This window comes from Numida meleagris, chromosome 10 (genome assembly GCF_002078875.1).
Source record: "Numida meleagris isolate 19003 breed g44 Domestic line chromosome 10, NumMel1.0, whole genome shotgun sequence".
NCBI classification, from domain to species: domain Eukaryota; kingdom Metazoa; phylum Chordata; class Aves; order Galliformes; family Numididae; genus Numida; species Numida meleagris.
The window spans coordinates 7099412-7119364 of record NC_034418.1 but is presented as its reverse complement, the minus strand read 5'-3'; the positions used below and the strand labels follow the sequence as shown (position 1 = coordinate 7119364).

Below are 19953 nucleotides of genomic sequence, written 5' to 3'. Positions count from 1 at the left end.
GTTACATTTCTAGGCGAGGAAAAAAACACAAATACAAAAGGCAGATTTGAGTTATGCTACAAGTACTACAAAGTCTTCAGCTCTTTAAACCATCTAAGGTTAAAACAAAGTTTGTTCGAAGTAAGAACAGCAAAAACAAAACAGCATTATCTCTTGATTGTTTTAACATGTGATGGGGTTTCATTTAATTTACGTGGAGTTTCATTCTCAATGTAAAAGCCTATGCTAGTGCAGCATGCTATGTCAACTTCCCAGTAAAAAAAAAAATATTTCTTTCAATGCACAAATACAGTAGCACCCGCAGTATCCTTAAAATAGAAGGTAAATAGATAAAGAGAAATTAGTGTTCTTAACAGATTAATGGGAAGTCACATAAACATTACTATGAATTAAACTATTCCTAAGTAGAAATCTATCTCATTTTCATTTGAGCTTCACAGAATAAATGCATCACTACTCCTCAGAGAGCATAATGGCCATGTTTTGCAAAAGGCATTCCATATTGTTTAGCCTAGACAGATCTAAAACAGGTGACAGAAAGTTAGGCACTCAGCAGTGACTGGACAAAAAGGGCAGCCAAGTGTACTACAAAGCATTCTTATCCTGATCTGCAGCAACAGCCACTACCAGCTCACTCAAGTATCAGTGGATTACTGGTAACAGAGTATGCACAGGTACTCTATATTACACATATACACCTACTTTGTAAAAATATGCAACAAAAAGAATCAATTTTTCCCCTCAGTCCTCAGTCAGGAGCAGATTATATTCGTCTCCCTGCTGCCCTTTCCCCTCCTTAATCTGATTTCATAATAAGTATATAGAAATATTCAGAAATGTAACTGCCCAGGGAATTGAAACAATATAGAAAGACGAGGAAGAACAGGCATATAAAATCTCAGGTGTTAGGATCAGAATCAAAAGTAGCTTTCAGATAAACAGCAAACAAGGCGGGGGGAACTGGGGAGAATCCCACAGTGGCTGGTATGTCACATGGTAATAAATACAAGGACTGCATTTAGCTATCTGCAGCGTAGGAGGAATAAATCATGACACTAAATCTAAGTCAAACTACAAAGAACTAATGCAAAGATGGTAATTCAAGATGTCTAAAATGTTTACTAGGCTAAGAAAGTGGAGGTGTTCACACATTTGAAGTCTTCAGCCACTGTACAAACCACTTGCTGAATATCACCTGCTACAGTAGCATTAAGATGATTAAATTCAGCAACATGTCCATTTCACACTGAACTTCCCTCCCACCTCTAAAGACAACCCCGAGAACAGCTTCTCTTGAAAGCAACTAGATTACTTTTGACCTTTTCCCCTCTTTATATATTCCTCTGTTCCCCCTTTCTGCTACCTTGAGGGTGGTAATGCTACATACAGCCAATGGAATCAAGGCACCAAAGCAGCTCCAAGCCTGCTGCCATAATCACACTGCGCTGGTCAAATGCGAAGGCAGATAAGGATCACAGATTATCTTCCAGAAATAGCAGATGAGCTAGTGCCACACTGCTCCAAAGTTAAAGCAACAAGCTGAGATTTCCCATGGGGCAAATTAACATCGCTACAGCAACATCACCTGTAGTTCGAGAACCAGTTGAACCAACTCACTTGGTATGTTAATACCAATTGTCCTTTTTGTCTTTAAGCCTGCTTAGAAACTACACATCTCAAATTGTCATGCCTGTTTTGGGGAATAAATCCTTGGGCACTAAAGGAAAATTGGGCTTAAATATCTGAAAGAGTCTTCCATTTAGAACATCAGATTTCAAAGCAAGCATAAAAGCATTTGCTTTTTTTTTTTTTTTTTAAGCAGTGTAAAAATACCTCAAACAATGCAACTGAGACACTTCAAGTAACTATTTACAAATTTGAATAGTTCAGAATTGCAAATGTCTGTAAGAAACCAAGCCTTAGAAAAAAAAACACTCTGCCTGGTGCAGTCTTTTAGACCAGATGATTTCCAAAGGTGACTTTAGACCTAACTTATTCTAAGATTCTGACTTTATCATGTATTCTTTTGGTTCTTAGGAACAAGAACTAATTAAAGATGGAACCATTAAGAATAAGTGTGATATTTATAAATATCTTTTCCCTAACGACCATAGCAAGCAATCTGCAAGCACCTCCTTCCCAAAAGAGGAGTGTCCATAGCAGGTGTATTGTACAAGTGTTGCTACTGCTTTCCTTGGTCTATCATTATTACCTTCTTTAATATTGCAGGAGGAAATTATGGAGGTTGCAGGAGAAAATATGGAACAAACATGTTAGGATATGTACGTTTAGTACTTGGGTGGCATGGCAGCATACACAGTTCTATACTTCTTGTATTTTAACACACTAATCATCTTGAAAACTGCACAATTTTGTTTTGCTTCCAGCAAAGACAAGAAAATTGAACACCTCCTTCCCACAAGGAATGCATATCATATTACGAATGCTAGGGAAATGTCACTTGTTTAAAGACACACTGCCACATCACCTTTGGGAGGCAGCTGTGGTAGCTATTTCAGCTGAAGAAAACAAAACTATTTGCACACAGATCTGCAAGTTTAAAAAACACAGATAAAGCATGGAGTGCTGGACCACTCTGTTCAACTGCTAATAAACCTAATGGCAGCACAATATGAGATATTTACAACCCAAGGTTATAAAATGAAATAAACTTGAGCTCAAGAATATTATTTACAGAATATGAAAGTGTTACTCTGGATACTTTCACTAGATCGTAGGTACGTAAATGGATACTAAACACAATAGGCATGGATTTATCTTGACAACACTATGAAAGGTGTAGATTCTGAAGATATACAGTGAAAATGGGCCACAGAATAAATAAATAAAAATCAGTCTGGCCACTCTCCTACTGCCAGAGAAAGAACACAGGGATCATTGGATGGACCACTAGACTAGGTGTGCAGGAGGAGTTCTGCTGTTCTTATTTCATGACATGATATAAGAAAGATAAGTCCTTGATAGCTGGGATGGTGGGAGAGCCTCGTGTTAGATTCAGGGAGGTTTCCCAAAATTTAATGCCTACAGTGCAATTGAATGGCTACAAGTAAGAAAAGCATTATCATCAGAGAGGAAGTGTTTCTCTTAAACAAATGCAAAGAGAAGCGTGCTCACATTTAAGTGTGTTTTGTTACTTTTGATTTAGCAGGGAGTTGTTAACAAAAACAACATAATAGGAAAATTGATAAACAGAGTTCAGCAATCTACCAATAAGTTAAAGAATCAAGGAGGCTACCTGTCATTTTAAAACCATGAGACTGAAAACCAACCAAAGCAACCATACAATACGGACGACACCTGGCACAGGCTGTGACACAAAACCATTGGCATTTTATTCACAGCCTCACTTTTCCTCACAAGTGATTTGGTGAGCAAATTCAGTTATACTTTAATTTAATAAGCATCAATAAGCTACAAGCACACTACAGAGGAATGACAGCAGCTCCATCCACCTTTATTTGATGGGATCAGCTAGTTTTGACATTGTATCAAAATATGGCCCAGTTATGAATGAAAAACCTCTTCAGGAAGATAAGTAAAACTTGTACAACTACTCTGCACCAGCTTTAGTGCTTTCAGATCTACCTTGTATTGATGCCACAGCCACACCACATATGTCTGCATATACTGAAATAATAATTTGGACATTGAGCACCCATACCTTGAGTTAGAACCACTGCTGACCATTTTTCATGTAGTACATCTAATAGAACAGCACATAACTACTAACATTTCTGATCACCCATCTGGGGGCACCAGAAGCATAGCATTCTTCCTACAGGGTCTCAGATGACAGACTCTTAAAATAAGGATGCCCAGTAGAAATCACATACTGAGCATCCAGTGTTCAATTATAGCATGTTATATCTTTTGTGTGGAATTCCATGCTGTGTCAGATGAATTAAAAATGCAGGACAGGATTTGAACTCCTTGAACACGAAAGCATTTCTACTCTTCCCACAATGTCGTCTTTTTTTTTTTTTTTTAATGCTGTATAACTCAGAATTTTGGCTGCAAAATGCATGGAAGGAAAAGCTTCATTAATCCCTGACAATTTTCACTACACATGGATGTTTTAGAACGCAGTAATAGGAAGTAAGGAGGGGGAAGAAAAAAAAAACAAAAAAAAGCAGTTGATATTTCTAAAACATGTTTCAAGCTGGGTAAACTTTATGTAGTTCATGCTATCTTTCAGGAACGATGTTTCAAGACCAAGTACTAGGTCATTCTGAGAAAATTTTCCCTAAGTTACCAAATACTAAACACGCTTCAGTTTGTGAAAGAGGGTAAGCAAGCGTAACTGAAGGGCAGAACAAGTTCAGCACAGAGGTAGACAGACAGCTTAGAAGACTTCAGCCCAACTGGAATAATTCAGATAACCTTACTGGAGCAGACAGTATTACAAAATCTACTTCCAAATATTACTCTTACTTATTAGCATTACTAGGAAATCACAACAAAGGCAAACTATACAGAAGCTGCTTCAAGTTCACTTTTAATTAACCTTGTTATTTTTGTTCACTTTTAAGAGTTATAAAAAACGCTACTATTTATAGACAGAGTGTTCATTTCACTAATAACTGATTTGACCTTTCTGTTTAATGTCAGGGGGCCTTATTTCAAAATTAAAAGCTTCAGCAACTACAGTTATCTTCAGAAACCGCCAAGGCATAAGCAATATTCTTAAGTTACAGTTTCATTTCACATTTGCTTCAGAACTCTAGGTTACTAAAGAGGAAAATCTCATATTTTTAAGCACTCTCAAAATGCACAAAGTCTGAGCCTCCTCCTTACAAAAGAAGCTATTAACCAGTTGGAACATGCATGTGTACATGCCAAACATGTATGAAAGATTTTCTCATTTATGTCTGTGCATACTTCTAACATGCACAACATTAAACTGGAAGTTATTTGTGGATATGTCTGATTGTACATAGTGGTAAATAAAAATAAAGTGAACTAAAATTCTTTGCTTCAAGCACTGACAGGATGGTTAAAGGGACAACTGTATTAAAATCACTAAATGCCCCAAGGTCTAAGGACTAAATAAAATACAGTTTTCCCTGTTTTCACTAAACATCAACCCACCAATAGGGGAAAAAAATGAAAAGTATATTTAAACATAGAAAATACATATATTTACAACTTTTTTTAGTCCCTATGAATACTTATATGCACAAACCTAATTTTATACGAAGATTTTGTACATAGTCTTATTTCTTTACTACAAGGAAATGGCAAACCAAACCTTAGTACCTGATCAATTTTGTGCCTCAGTTCATAAGTTTTTCATGCAAGTAGAGCAGCCCTCTAGTTTGGTTCTCAGATTTGGTTTTCCACATTGGCATCAGTATCATACATTGACTACATCTACTTCCTAGCTGCGCTAATTTAGTTTTTACAATATAGAAACCAACACAACTACCAATGCTAATCAATTTCCAATTTACTTGTCATTGATTTTTGGTGTTAATAACATGAAATAGTAATTATGAGAACCACTCTTCCCACTCACTTCATCCTCTGAAAAGTCTAAGCAAAGCACTTCCTATGTTCCATACAAGCTAATTTTTGTATGCACATCTTTAAGAAATGTAGTTATAACAAGGAGATTCTGGATTGTTTCTGGTCTTCAATTTTTTTTTGTTTTAAATTTAATAAGTGTTTCCCAGAACTCTTCAGTAAAACAGATAATTATTATAAACAAAAAAAATTTAGCATTAGAATCCCTTTTCATTATTGGGAACGACTACAGAAAAAAACAACTATATGCATTAATTCAAAAGCATAATTTAAATGGAAAAGTTCTCAAGTACTTGTATGCTGAACAGATAACGCATCTGAACAGGTAGACCACGTGGGACTATTCCTCTGGGTTTTAGTTCTTCAAATGCAAGTTCTCAGACAGAAAGCTGTGTTTATTTTCACTATGAAGCCAACAATATTGTTTCAAGAAACAGAAGATAACCACTTTCAGTGCTAAGAGTATTTTCAGAATCTACTTTTGTGTTCAGTGCTTCATCAACCAAAAGCTGGTGGGGCAGAACCAGTTTACTTCTCACCTATATGAAGTTACTGATTCCCATAAAAAACATATTAATGTATCAATACATCAGTATATAATTAAAAATTTCAAAAAGAATAGCCTTTGAGATACTTCACTGTAGTGATTTTAATCTTTTAACTACTAAGCAGTTAGCAGAGGTGATGGGAATCTTTTAGAAAGATCAAGCAAAACAAGATAAAATTGCTGTTTCTTTTCTATAGAGATCCTTACTTATTCTTTTATTATTTATAGCTTACTTCATCAATATAATTGAAGTAGTAATGGCAAAGACAGACCAATCCCAGCAACATAAAAAGAATACGTAGCTAGTAATTTAATCAACTCTGGTTTTGTCTTAAAAAAGGTAGCAGGAACCGCCCATGTTCCTGCCCAGTGTTCAATACCAAGAGGAGTAATAGAGGTAACAGGAGGTCACTTCACACAGGAAATTTTAAGAGATAACAAATTTCTAAATAGTAAAAATGTTTTTAAAAATAGATGTACAACCCACAAAACTTTGACAGACACATCGTTGTGGTTCTTCAAAATACTTCCCATCTATTTTACATAATGCATTTTTGCTTCCATTACTTGCTGTAATCTGTTATCAGAAATTTCTGCAGGTGAGAAATGAAAATCTGTCCCTTCTCAAGGCACAGAAGAGTGACAGGGCATTACTGAATGTTTGTTTGGGGAAAAAGCAAAAAAAAAATGACTTCAAACGAAGACAGTCTGCACACATTTGCATATATACACATGAATATACACACACTGCACATTTTTAAAATGCCACTTGAGCTAAGTTTTAAAAGGCTAGATAATTTGTTTACAAACATAAAGAGCCTGGTTGTTTTGATAGAGAATAAACACAGATCTACTGCATAAAATAAGCTTTAATGATAAATTACATGCAGAGGGTTTACTACCTTCTACCAAGACACAACTCACCAAAAAAGAAAATCTAACTGAATAACAATCTGACATCAAGGATTACGGTGTCTTCGGAATCAAGGTTTAACTGATTACAACAGAAAAATGACTTGGGAAAACTGAATGAATGGTTTTCAAGAAGAAAGCCATCTACATATATGTGTTTAAACTAAATAGGAATCAAAGAGAAAACACATCGTAAATGTTCTGAGACATTAAGTTTCTAGATTCCTAAAGCAAAACAACATAAGAAAATTAACCATCAGAAGCCAGTAAAGAGACTGGCAATTAGCTTATACCAAGCTGTTTCTGAGTAATGACTGTTCCCACTTCAGTCTTCCCAAAATCAAATTTATGATTTTTCCTTCACTGTCTGTAAGCAGTTCCAGAAATATCTGCAATTATGCACACCATGTGCTGGTGTTCAACACAAGACAGGCTGCAAAAGCAGTATTTCCAAACTTTTGAATCACAGAACCAAATAAGGCACAAAATATTTAGTATGTCAGATATCTTTCATAGCACTCAATGATACATCTCTCACTATGATAGAAGCTGCAGCATGACTGAGAGTCCAAGGTAGTTTGTCTCACACTTCTGAACTTTTTTTACTTTTTTTTTTTTTAATATTTGCAGAGATGTGACCTATTTCTTAACAGAAGACTTGTAAACTTAACAGTTAGTAAATACAGGTTCATCAGTAATACTTTTGCTACAGTACTTAAATACTTTGGCTTAGAAAGAACACAAAAGCCCTAACTGAACAACTAATGCTTTAATAAGTTTTAATTAGCAACCATCAAGTTAAAAAAAAAGTAAAAAGACATGAAGCTAAATAATCACTATTCCAAAAATTTCAGCTTCTGAGAAAGCACTCAATAAACCTGTGAGAGCTTACATTAAGACAGTTTAATCAATGTTTATCTAGTACCTATGCTAAATTTAAGCTTTTGCTTGGTTCGAGATATTTATCTGAAATTGCAGACTGATACAAAACAACAACGGCAAAACCAAAATATCTGTTACCTAGCTTGAAATAGATGATTTGTATCAGTACCCAACTATACAGCAGTTCTGGGTGGCCTTTCTCAAGTCCTTTTTACTTGACTTGGCCTCTGTTTCCAGCTGTAACACTTCCTCTCCATCTCTGAGTTCACGTATTTCAACTGTAAAGTTTTCAGTGTGATGACCGTGTTGGGAACACTGTTTACTCAATAAACAGTACTATCTCCATCTCTTGACTAACACATCTGACACACGTTTCTGAGAAATACCGAGTTCCTACCGACTTTGAACTGAGTGGATTAATACAAACAGAATTTACTTTCTATCTTGCTGGAAGCTGTAAGCATTAAATCCTGTTCAAATACTTACGTTACGTGATGTGTAACTTCCAGTCTGAGGATATGACGTTTTTAAGACAGGTCTCTTACTCAAGGGGTGTCGTTTGGAAATGCTCATTTAGAGAGTCCTGCTCTATAAAACACACCTTAATCTGTTCAGACAAGCCTATTGATATTAACTTTAAGATTATGTTCTTAAACTAGCTAATAACTGTGATTATGTACAACTAGACACCCAGAAACCCCATTCTAACAAGGGTCATCACATTTTTCTCATCTTTCAGTCTATCTCAGAGCATTTGTAAAATATGACATTGATGTAAGATGCAATTCTGACCTCAAATGTCTAGGCTGAAAGTTCAGATCCCTTGCAAATAAAAAAAATGGGTTCCAGATTAAAGCTGTACAATTCAGGTGTGAAGGAAAAAAATAGGTGAATGAATACAACATTTTAAAATATAGCCAGTGTCTCATATGTCTAGATCTATGAAACTCTGCAATTACATACACATAGCGTTTCCTCCACGCTGAAGTTAAGACTTGGAATTTCAAATTCCAAGAGGAAAAACACCACCATCTCATTTTAAAATATAATTTTATTGTTGGGGAACAATCAAACTTTAAATCATAAAACCATGACAGTAGACACACAGTTAAATTTGTGTTTTTTACCCAGTTATATCTTACTTTTCACTTAATTATAAGAAATGAAACTCTTCAATGAACTGCTGAATAAAAATTCAGCTATAACACTGAAATGCATATACTGATAAACCTAGCAAATAACAGAAATTTTCACTATTTTTATCTCAAGTTCAGTGTTAATTTCAGTGTTCTTTGTTTTGAACAGCTAGAACATTTCCCAATGGCCATATGTTTTTTTTGTATCACTTCAGCAGTGCACATCACACTAGGGAAGTGTGTGACTTACTAAAGTTGAGGTATTATGATGTGTAACTATGAGGTAAAAATGAGTACTATACTATATACACTACGCAACTTCCTGTACTGTTTTAAAAACATTAAGATTAAATATTTAAAATTAAATTGCTTTTTGACAACATATGTGCATATGTACAAAGTCTGGCAAAGCCAGATTCTTTTCTGGTTGGCACCCAGCAGCAGAATGAAAGACAATAGGCACAAACTGAAATACAAGAAATTCCACTTAAATGTAACACTTTTTCTGCTGTCAGAGCAGTTAAATGCTGGAAAACATTGCCCAGGGAGGTTGCAGAGCTTCCGTCCTTGGAGTCATTCAAAACACAACTGGACATAACTTCAAGCAACCTGCTCTAATCCCGCATCAGGCAGGCTGAACTAGACAATCTCCAGACGCCCCGTCCAAACGCAGCCATTCTGTGAACTAGATACTCTTCCCTGAGAAGCACACACTTAATGCACATGAAGAAGACGCTTAAAATTTTTGTTGGATTTTTTTTTTAATCCTTATCCACAAAGCACAAATAGATCCTTAGGGAAAAATTTTATATTGCAGATTTTTGCATGGATTATTTAATATTACTAGCCTAACTTAAAGTTACATACCTAATTAAAAATTATAAAAATAGACATGACGATGGTTTAATTGGAAAACAGCAGCAGCATTACTATCTGAAACAATATAGTTTAAATCTCACCAAGAAAGATTAGTATTATCTTTGTTCTGGTTAGTGGATTTTTGGATTTATGAAATCCTTACACAGTTAGCCTTTCATGAAGCATTGTTGGGGATTAAAAACATCTTTATGAACATGTTCTCATATAATGAAATCAGAACAATTTGACTTCATTTCACCCAGAGCAGGAGAAACGTGCCCATTAAAATCTCTGTTTCGAGCGTTTATATCTTGGCAGGTTGAAAATGGATTAGACAATAAACTAGCAGAAAAGATTCTCAGCTCAGAGAGGATTTTTGATTTTATTATTAGTTTTTTGAATGTCAAGCACACTTTAAATCTCCTAAGCTGTTTATAATAATGGAGTTACCAAAAATAGCCTAGCGTAAAAACCACTGAATTGGCTGCATCTGTTGTACAATACAAAGAGCCCCAAAACATTTCAGAACATTAGAAAAATGTCTTAATAAAAAGTGAACATTGGGCATTCTGAAGGGTTTTTTAATCTTCATAATCATAAATAGTGATCATATTTTTTTTTCCCACTTAAAAAGCACCACAGCAGCACTGAATGCCATAATAGTATCAAGTCTTTTGGACAGCAGGATTTCCACATGCAGACTACATTTCTGCATCCTTGTCAGTTCCTCCCTTGTAATTAATAGGATTTTAACATGGACCAAAATCTATCCTTAACAAATTTTGCTCCAAATCAAGAATGGCAGCACATGTTAAGATTGTCACAAGAACTCTCTCATTTTCACTAGCTTTACCTCAATCAATCAATAACAGATTACACCGAGAAATAATATAGCATGAATGGTACCCTCCCTTTCCTGGTGGTGTAAGGCTGTGCTGCCCCAGCTACACTGACTAGGAACAGAGCTAAACAAATAGGAGAAACACTGAGCTGTCCTGTGAAGTCTACCCAGAATGCACAGAGACACAGGATAGTTGTGTGCATTCTTCAGCAGTATCAGCCCATTATTTAGGCACTGTTTGGCAGAGGGCACTTACAATCCCAGTATTACCAGTACCAGGTATGCAGTTACATACGGGTTATTATTTTTTTTTTTTGCTTTTACTTAAAGACAAGTAAACAAAACCACACCACAGCTGACTACTTTTATTATTACTTCCAGGAGTCACTTGCCAAACTCTGTACAGCCTAGCACAAATTAAAGAAGACACTGTGAGAGCACTAAACAGGTATTTTTTTGAAAGAGGCACAATGAGTCTCAAGGTGCAATTTCATGCTTGAATACAGGCAAACTATGTACATCTGCTGCTACTAAAAAGAGGAGGCTATCTTCTCTCTGTGCTTACGCTAGCTCTGGCAACCCTGAAGCTCTATGATAACTTGGATCAGCTTCATAACTCAAGTGAAAATGAATCATGTTCTACACCCTCTCCCTCATACAGTTACTAGAGCAGATGAGAGCAAACTGCCATAAATGTACAGTCAGGACCAGGTGGCTTTTCATTTTGGCAGCAGGCAGTCCTGGAATAACATGTCAGCCATGAAATATCAGATATCACTGAAAGTATTATTTTTCTGCAACATATGCCTTGCTGACTGTTGATCTAGTTTTCATAGGGTTAGCAAAAGCAGCTTCCCATATTACTAACAAAAAGTTATTTTAAAGAAAATAATTCAATTGTAATATTTTTTCAGTTTTTCTTCTCAGAATGAATTATTTTTCTTGAAGTTTTCCTTAAACTGCTCTAACATAACATAGATTCCAGCCTGAGGACTTATATCTGTGCCGTTAGAAGGAAATAAAAATCTGTGTCTTTGAGTGAGGAGGTTTCCCAGAAGCTTCTATTCACACCTCCACACACAAATATAAAAGCTCCTAGCACTCCCCACACAGATACTGCCATCTATTTGTATTGTATAGATAAATTTTTGGGTATCACCAGCATTAACTGGAACTTTCTGGACATTTTGAAGGCTAACTCGGTTGTCATAGATAGCTTTGAGTACTCTTGCAAAAATTGTTCTAACTGTGACTGATCCACAGAAACAACTTAGGAGTTCTACCGTTATTGACCTGTGAACTTTGATGTCCATACATTCATTTTAAAAAAATTACCTGGAACGGACCTCTTCTCTGCCCAAACGAAATTCCAAAGAGTGTATTGAGCTAAGTGCCTTAGCACTGCTTATTGACATGACACTGATTATAGTAAGCAACCATACACTTAATTTTCCAGTTGGAATTTCCACTTGACAGCTTCATGCAGCAGTGTGCCAGAAACGAGTATTAGTTTGACTATACGCTAAAGTAATTAACTTAATCCCTGAAAATGAAAAGCTTATTAATTAAGTTTATGGACTCTTTCCTCTCTCATTCCCATACTACTATAAAGGGAAAAAAAATAATCTCTCCTTACCAAACTACCATACATGAATTGATGTAAAAAGCACATTTAGCAGAAGAGAAAGCATTTCAAAACCCATTTAGCATTTTAAGAAAGTAAATGAAGTTCAGCAAGATGTTTAAATACACTGAGATATGAACCACATAAGTGATAAACAGACCTCTGCTAATTGAAGGCTAAGATGCGTTACATATATGACCTAAACAAATATTAAATAAAACAAAATCACCATCAACAAAACAAGAATACAGTTTATCTACCACAAGAGAAGTTGTCTTCAGCATTTTTTGTGAATACTGAATTATAAATAGCTTATAGGATTGCTCATATTGTAATAGAATAAGAAGTCTCATTTGCAATTTTCTCAGTGCTAGAATAAACTATAACAAAGTGGAATGAAATCACACTGACATCTTCAAAAAACAAATTATGAGTTAAGCCCAGTGTTGAAAACACTTCTCTCAAGGAACTATTTTCAGAATGAAAATGAAGGAAATGCAGTAAAGCACCTGACAGAGTTGCGAACTCTGAACAGTAGAGAAACATCACCAAGAAGAAGATGCTTTGATGGCAAACAATTATTCAGAACAAGCATTAATTATCATTAAGTTATAAACCAGAAAATTCTATTATATTATTAATTCTGGCATTTTTAATTTTAAAAATACAGCATTATTTGAAGTGTAGATATTGATTAAAAATCAGAAGTAGCAAGGCAGTAGTTACTGAACAGAGCATTCTAAAACCAACTCATAACAACTGTCAATAAAAACGTCCAAAATATTAGAAATATATATATACAATATACAATATTGTGATGATTAATTTATAATTTAATACTTAATTTAATAAATTAAAATGATAAATATTTTTAGGAAATTCTTAAGCACTTATGACTTACCAGCTGTGAAGTCATTATTTAAGTCTATAAAAGCATGGGAGTGTGGTACATACATTCTACTTTGAGTATCTAATGTAGCATGCCGTGATAAGTTCCTACAAGGCAAGAAGAAAAAGCAATACATTTCATCAGTGCTAACAGTCTGTTAACCATGACAATATACCTTTAAAAAAAACAACAAAACTGAACATAAGTTGCATTCTTCTACTGTTAAGTGAACATTACAACTTAGCTTATAATATACTAAATAGAGTAGTAAGTAACTGCTTGAAAGGTTTTGTGAAAGGTGATTCATAGAGGAGGAACTTCTGTTACATTAAGTTTCTAAAATAACTTTATTTGTACAGAAAAGCATCACTATGATGAAATGTAGAGCCTGGACTTCCACCACTATAAATCCTGAAAAACTTCCCTGCCCTCCCCTTTTTCTCAAGCAGTTTTTACTATCAGTACTTCTGAAATCTCCTTTGGATCAACAGATGAAAAAATGGACGTAATGACATGCTGTTGAAATAGCTCATGCCTGCTACATAGGATAGAGCATACGCTAATGATGTCATTTCCCAAGGAGGCGATACAATTTCTTGTCTTTTTCTGAAAGTTTTATATAAGAAATAAACAAGAATAATAATAAAGAAAACCATGATAATAAACAATCCCCTGCCCCCTTAAAGAAATAATGAAGTATTTTCTAGTGTTTTTGATGCACTCGTTTTTGAAGTTACACCAAGAAAGTTAGTTATGCAGCTCTAGTATGATTTAGAATGTTTTCAAATTTATAAGTAGAAAAATGTTTTTCTGAGGAGTTGAAATAAAGTTTTTTTCCACATAAGACATTCCTTATGTTGTTACCTATAGCTCAGTCTTATTTTGACCTAAAAGTTTATTTGTTTCAACATGCTACTAAAAAGATTTCAAGAAAAAAATGAAACATCTGACCCCCATTTTCCTTTTTTCCAAAGCTCAAATTTTTCAGTATCTACTGTTGTTTTCATGAAGTGCAGTAAATGTGAAAGCTCTGTTGCACAAGCCATCAATTTAAAAAAAAAAAAGAAATGAAATTCAAGCTAGGGTTAATGAACAAAGACATATTGCCAAGAAGGGTGTATGGTTTTCAACTACACATTTAAATGTTATTTGCCCTATGTTACTTCCAAATCATCTCCGAGGAAATGAAAACAACTTGTAATCAGCAACAGGTACAGACTTGTTAAATACACTTATCAAACTAATACTTAATGATGGGGGAAAATTAAAAAAACAAAAACAGACAAACATTTCTTAAGGGCCATGGAGATGCACAACAGAAAGCTGATGTATAGTTGCCATAGAGACAGAGCAATCATGTGATTGATTTCTCCTGTGGTAATAGACCTCTTAAAACAATAGCTCAAGAAAACCACACAGGAACGCAAAGAATTCTCAACACATACTTTCTTTTAGAACAAAGAAGTATTGACTGCACATGAACCTAAAACAGTGGCTACATCAACACCTGCATTTCTTATTAAACACAGGGAGCTGCAAGTTTCTATGTTAGCAATACTAAACAGCATTCAAAATAATGTTATCCAGTTCCACTTAAAAGCTGCAAAATACCAAGCTAGAATTAAATCGTTAAAGGCCCAACCCTGTAAGAATAAACAAGCCTAGATCTGGATTTTTTCCCCCCAATAATTCATTGTTAGATGTTATTGTTTAATTTTAGAGATTAACAGTAAAACTGTTAAATTTTAGAGCATTTGTAACAGTTAAAAATAGTCTTTTTCATATTCCTTACCAATCGTTGAGATTTCCCATTAAACTTTTTTATCCCAGCATCTGCTAGCTAGTCCCATAACAGAAATCCCAAGGCTAGCAGAAACTTGAATCATAAACTTAGTCCCCTTTACTGCAATCCCATCACACAGAACCCCTGACAACTCTTAAGTGCTGCAAAGTGGCCTTAACTACTCCTTGTAGCAGAAAATACATTACAGAGAACATCGCTGGCACACAAGCTTATATTGTTACTCAGCAGTCTGCCTTCTGCAAAAATCTTTTTAGGAAACCCACAAAGCAAATCAAATATTTTTCTTAATGAATAGCTTAACACAGTTAGGTGCTGCAAAAGAATGTTCACACACACATGTGGAAAGAAGACTCGAGTTCACACAGCTCCAGTCTTATGTCTCTAAAGAGAAGAGGATGAACAAGTTATTGAAATTCATGCTAATAAACACTTAGCTTACCCGCCTGTCAGTATCTGTGGCTTATCTGAATCACTTGTGACACCAAAGACATCAGGAATCAAGTCACCATTAAAGCTGAAAGTGAAAAGGAGTTTGAGTATTACCTTACTCGTTACAGGAGTCAAAACTGACCATTCTTTACTGATCCTGTATTTAATTAGCAATTACCCAACAGGCGATTAAGAATTTTCAGCTGTGTAGGCTTCTCTCTGAGCTGCTAGCAGTAGTTCAAAGGCCTCTAAGTATTTTAAACTATGCCACGCATTTCATTTCCCAGTTGTGTAAGTCACTTTATGTTACTTAACAAGAAAATGTATTTCTAGTTATTTCTCTTAAAGACTTCTTCAAATTTAAGAATGCAGAACTGATCAAAAACTTCTCACTCAAGTCTCTTACCTGTTCCACTCTTCCCAAAACAAGGAATCTCCAGTTCCCAGAAACATAAATGATTCTTGTAGAAACATACACTTACATGAACAGGAGTTTAATGAACAAGGTTTGAATTTCATCACCACTGGAAGATGATGAGGTTTCGGCAGCATAACCAACTAAATGCATCTTATTTGACATTGCAAATAAGGCATAAATATAAGATGAAAATACAATATACATTGCTTACAAGAAGTAACAGCTTTATGCAGAAAGAGCAGAAACTTGCTCCTGCCCCCCAAGTACCTGCTGCCTGCCCTTCCTGCTCTATTTTCCACATATTTTTCAGTCAAGCTAAGAAATGAATATTTTCACTGGGATAAGCCAGTAAGGTGTTTGTGTTTTTTTTTCCTTTGAAATTCACAACAAATAAATTGCTCTTTTTTGCATAAAACACTGAGTACTGAAATAAAAAAATTGCAAAGTTTATTTAATTACTATGGTGAGGCTGATATATATTATCTCAGCCATCTTTACAAATCTATGTTTTGTCATCTTTTATGAGGTCACTCGATAAACCACAAACCACCCTCTTCTTGAAAGGAGCATGTTTTAAATTTTAGTGTTAAAACATACTTCTCCAGTTGCTATTAGTCACTATTACAAAACACTTTATCTAAAAAGGTAGACTATACTTACTCCATTACTAGAGGCTCATCATGAAAAGTCTTATTTATCATAGTTTTATGGTTAAGATCTGAAAACAGAAAATTTCATTCTATTAAGTTACCAGTATATTATGACAGTAATATTTAGCAAATATAATCCTTCTTCTATTAGTTTAGAACTATTAATTTTATGATAAGAAAAAAAAGCATACAAAACAAAATGGTACCTGGAGATTAAAGATAAATTTAAGCTTTTAATTTTGGACAGGAAAGGTAAGTACTAGCTCAAATGCTGAAGCTGCTTCTCTCTCCGCTGAAACTTCCAGCAGATAAACAGATCTTAGTGAAATCTACTTTATGCAATCCCATACTCATATGAAATCTGAACTAGATGGGATGAAGAGAATCCAATTTTATCATTGCATACAGGACTTCTGTTTAATATTTTGTCACTATAAAATATATTGCTAACAAGATCCACTGCACATTTAAAGTTGAGATTAGAGGTAGACTGCTTAAATGCGAAATGAGGATTTTAAGTCTTAATCAGGTTATCACATCTCAGACTTCACTTTCACTTACAATCCCAACTCTTTGCCGCATCATTCCTGTTCCCCTATCTCCCTGTACTTTTTTGTCTTAATTCCAGTCTCCACATTACCCTGCTCTTGATTTGTCATAGTTCCATTATCCAAGTAAGCACCACATACCTTTCCAGTAGCCTCACTGCATACCAACCTCTGACTCCTTTCTAAGCTCCACTTGTGAATAAACACACTTTAGGAGAGGCACAAGTATGACAGCATAAGTTCATCTAAATCCTTCATGTTCTTCCTAAAGCTACAGCTACATTCTTCTCTCAACACTCAATCCAATGCACTTTCCTGGGCTGCTCACGCAGCAATGGCCTCTAAGGCTATCCATCATTTGCCTCATCTATAACTGCTTTATAATATAGTTGTTCATAATATTATTTTTCAATAGGTTTTGTACACTTAAGATAATTTTCTGTGGCTTTTTGGTTCTTCCTCAAAGTGTAAACTCTTCCCAAAACGCTTTTCTAGCAAACTCAACAGAAAACAAAGAAACTTCAAGTGGTCACATAGTCCATGACTCTACCCTAAGATACAATCAGAACACTGCTAGATACCTAGAATGCAGCTGAAAGATGATCGTCTAAGGTTCTTGAAAACTTCCAGTGACAGAGACTTTACAACTTCTTCCCTCAAACCTATTTCAGTGTGAGTTTGTCTTTAAAGAATTTGGTTTTAACAGCAGTATGAGTGTTATATTAGTGTGAGTAAGTTGAGGTGTGACATTTTGAAAATTTAAGCTCTAAACTGTACACTAAGTTCTTAACACGTTCTATAATCAAATGTGGTAGTCTTTTGGGATAAACCTTGTGAAGTTCACATGTATAGTAGGGAAGCCATAAGAAGTCGCTCTTTAGTTAGTTAGTTACTACCAATCTGTAATATTGTTTGGTTATGCCTGTTGCATGATATAAAAAGCAAGAGTTTTAGCTTTGTTTTCTTACATTAATTACTAAATACTGTCTAACAGCAAAATACTACTTGGGTATGAAGCTGCACAGCTGCTAATCATTACTTTAAGCATAAATGTAATGTGGCACAACTTTCTGAAAATACTTGGAATTATTAAGAAGTCCAAAAATCTCTTGTTACTAAGTAGTCTCAGCAACTCACCTAATGTTTGATTGTGTCCCCAGAAAATGAACACTGAAAGTTCATCTTTGCCATGATTTTGTGTTCGGGTAGTCAGGAGGACATCCATTTGTGAGTCACCATCATAATCTCCAGGAACTACACTGGTTATGATAACGCCTAGAGATCTAGAATTAAAAACAAATTTAAAAGGCCTCAAATGCAAATAATTGGACTAACAGGTACATAAAAACTGAACGCGAGTACAAAGAAAAACCAAAGCACACAAATTGTCTAAGGAGGTGGGAAGTCACACCTACTAAACTGCATGCATGACAAAACTCATCTCCAGATATTATGCCACGTGAACCACAAAATTAAAAAGGCGAAACAAAAGAGTATCAGATATTACTCAGCAAACCTCTTGCTCAAAAAACTCACCTAAGCACGAGCCAAACCACAAAGGTAAACAGATAATGTCAGCAGACAGTTGTAGTCCTGACTGTAATGATGCACTTCCAAAACAAAACAAAACACCCCTTATATTGTTTCACCATTCAACACCAATACTTACTTCATTGGTAACTTAACACGGGGCTTAAAGTAAGGTTCCTTTTGGTCTGCCAAAAAGATAATCAATTCATTTCCTGCAAAACAAATAAGACACTGAATAAACCTCATAGATAAGGATCATAAATGGCTTATATATAAAACAATACTTCAGGAGTTACTCTACAAATGGTCATTCCTCACAGTATCAAAAATACAGCCACTTTCTCCTCATTAGAAAGAGAGCAAAATACTTCTTCAGTAAAATACTATAAACCTAATTGTATCGTTAGCCTCATCTACTAGCATCAAAGGAATGCTAATGTCAAGCATATTCTTTGGGGCTTGGCATTAAACCTTTCTCTTCGCAACTGATATCATACTATTTGAAACTTCCTATGCCGAATTAGCGACTACTACCTGTGGAAAAATATTAGGCATCAGTTCTATGTAAACATTTACAGCTTAAATGTTTACTTAAATGAATTCTTGTAACATTGACTCTGACATAGCAGGATCTGATACTTTTTTGCCAGGTCTCATGACAAAAGCAGGTTAAGTGAACCTCAGAGAAGTAACCTGGCTCCCTGCCAAACTTCCTCATTTACAGTGATACAAGCCACAGACTTACAGTTGCTTCAACCACACTTCCATGTCGGATGCCATGTTGTTAGGCTGCCCCTCTGCTGCTATCTGTTACACAGCAACAAAACGTAACGGGGTATTGGCAAGAAGGTTTAACATCTACTGCCATACCAACAACATCAACCTCCGACACTGTGGGCTGACATAAAACAGGAGGCATTACTTTCTGAGCAGTCCTTGTAATTTTACAAGTAAAATCACAGTTCAGAGTTAAAAGAAAAAAATACAGTTTTCTTACTCATCTTTCATTACATTTGTTTTCTGAATTCTCCAATAAACTCACCTGTAGCATCCCAACATTAAGACCTAGGTTATCCACCTGAAAATAATTCTACAGCTCTAAACTGGAGCAAGTAGGGCATATTTCAAGGGCATAATTCAGTGGCAAAGATCAAAGCTATGAAAGGGCAGAACAGAAATTTCCTGGGTATGAAAAGGAAAGATAGCTGCCATAAATGTGTTTGCAAAGGAAAAGATGCCAACAAATGAGTAAATGAAAACAAACCCTTTCCAAATGGATAGAGGCAACCAGTGCAGTCCCATCTGGCAAGCTAATACAGCCAGGGTTGCACTGTATGTTCA

At 35.2% G+C, this 19953-nt stretch overlaps 1 protein-coding gene across 1 annotated transcript in view; it reads right to left on the bottom strand.

Moving 5' to 3' along the window:
* Positions 1 to 19953, bottom strand: part of ITFG1 (integrin alpha FG-GAP repeat containing 1) — a 75252-nt gene that overhangs the window by 53558 nt on the left and 1741 nt on the right. The window contains exons 2-6 of the mRNA XM_021408309.1: positions 18752 to 18824; positions 18220 to 18365; positions 16545 to 16602; positions 15477 to 15551; positions 13246 to 13340 (exon numbers count right to left, since the gene is read on the bottom strand). Coding sequence (XP_021263984.1) covers positions 13246 to 13340; positions 15477 to 15551; positions 16545 to 16602; positions 18220 to 18365; positions 18752 to 18824 — 447 coding nt within the window. The remainder of the gene's footprint in view (positions 1 to 13245; positions 13341 to 15476; positions 15552 to 16544; positions 16603 to 18219; positions 18366 to 18751; positions 18825 to 19953) is intronic.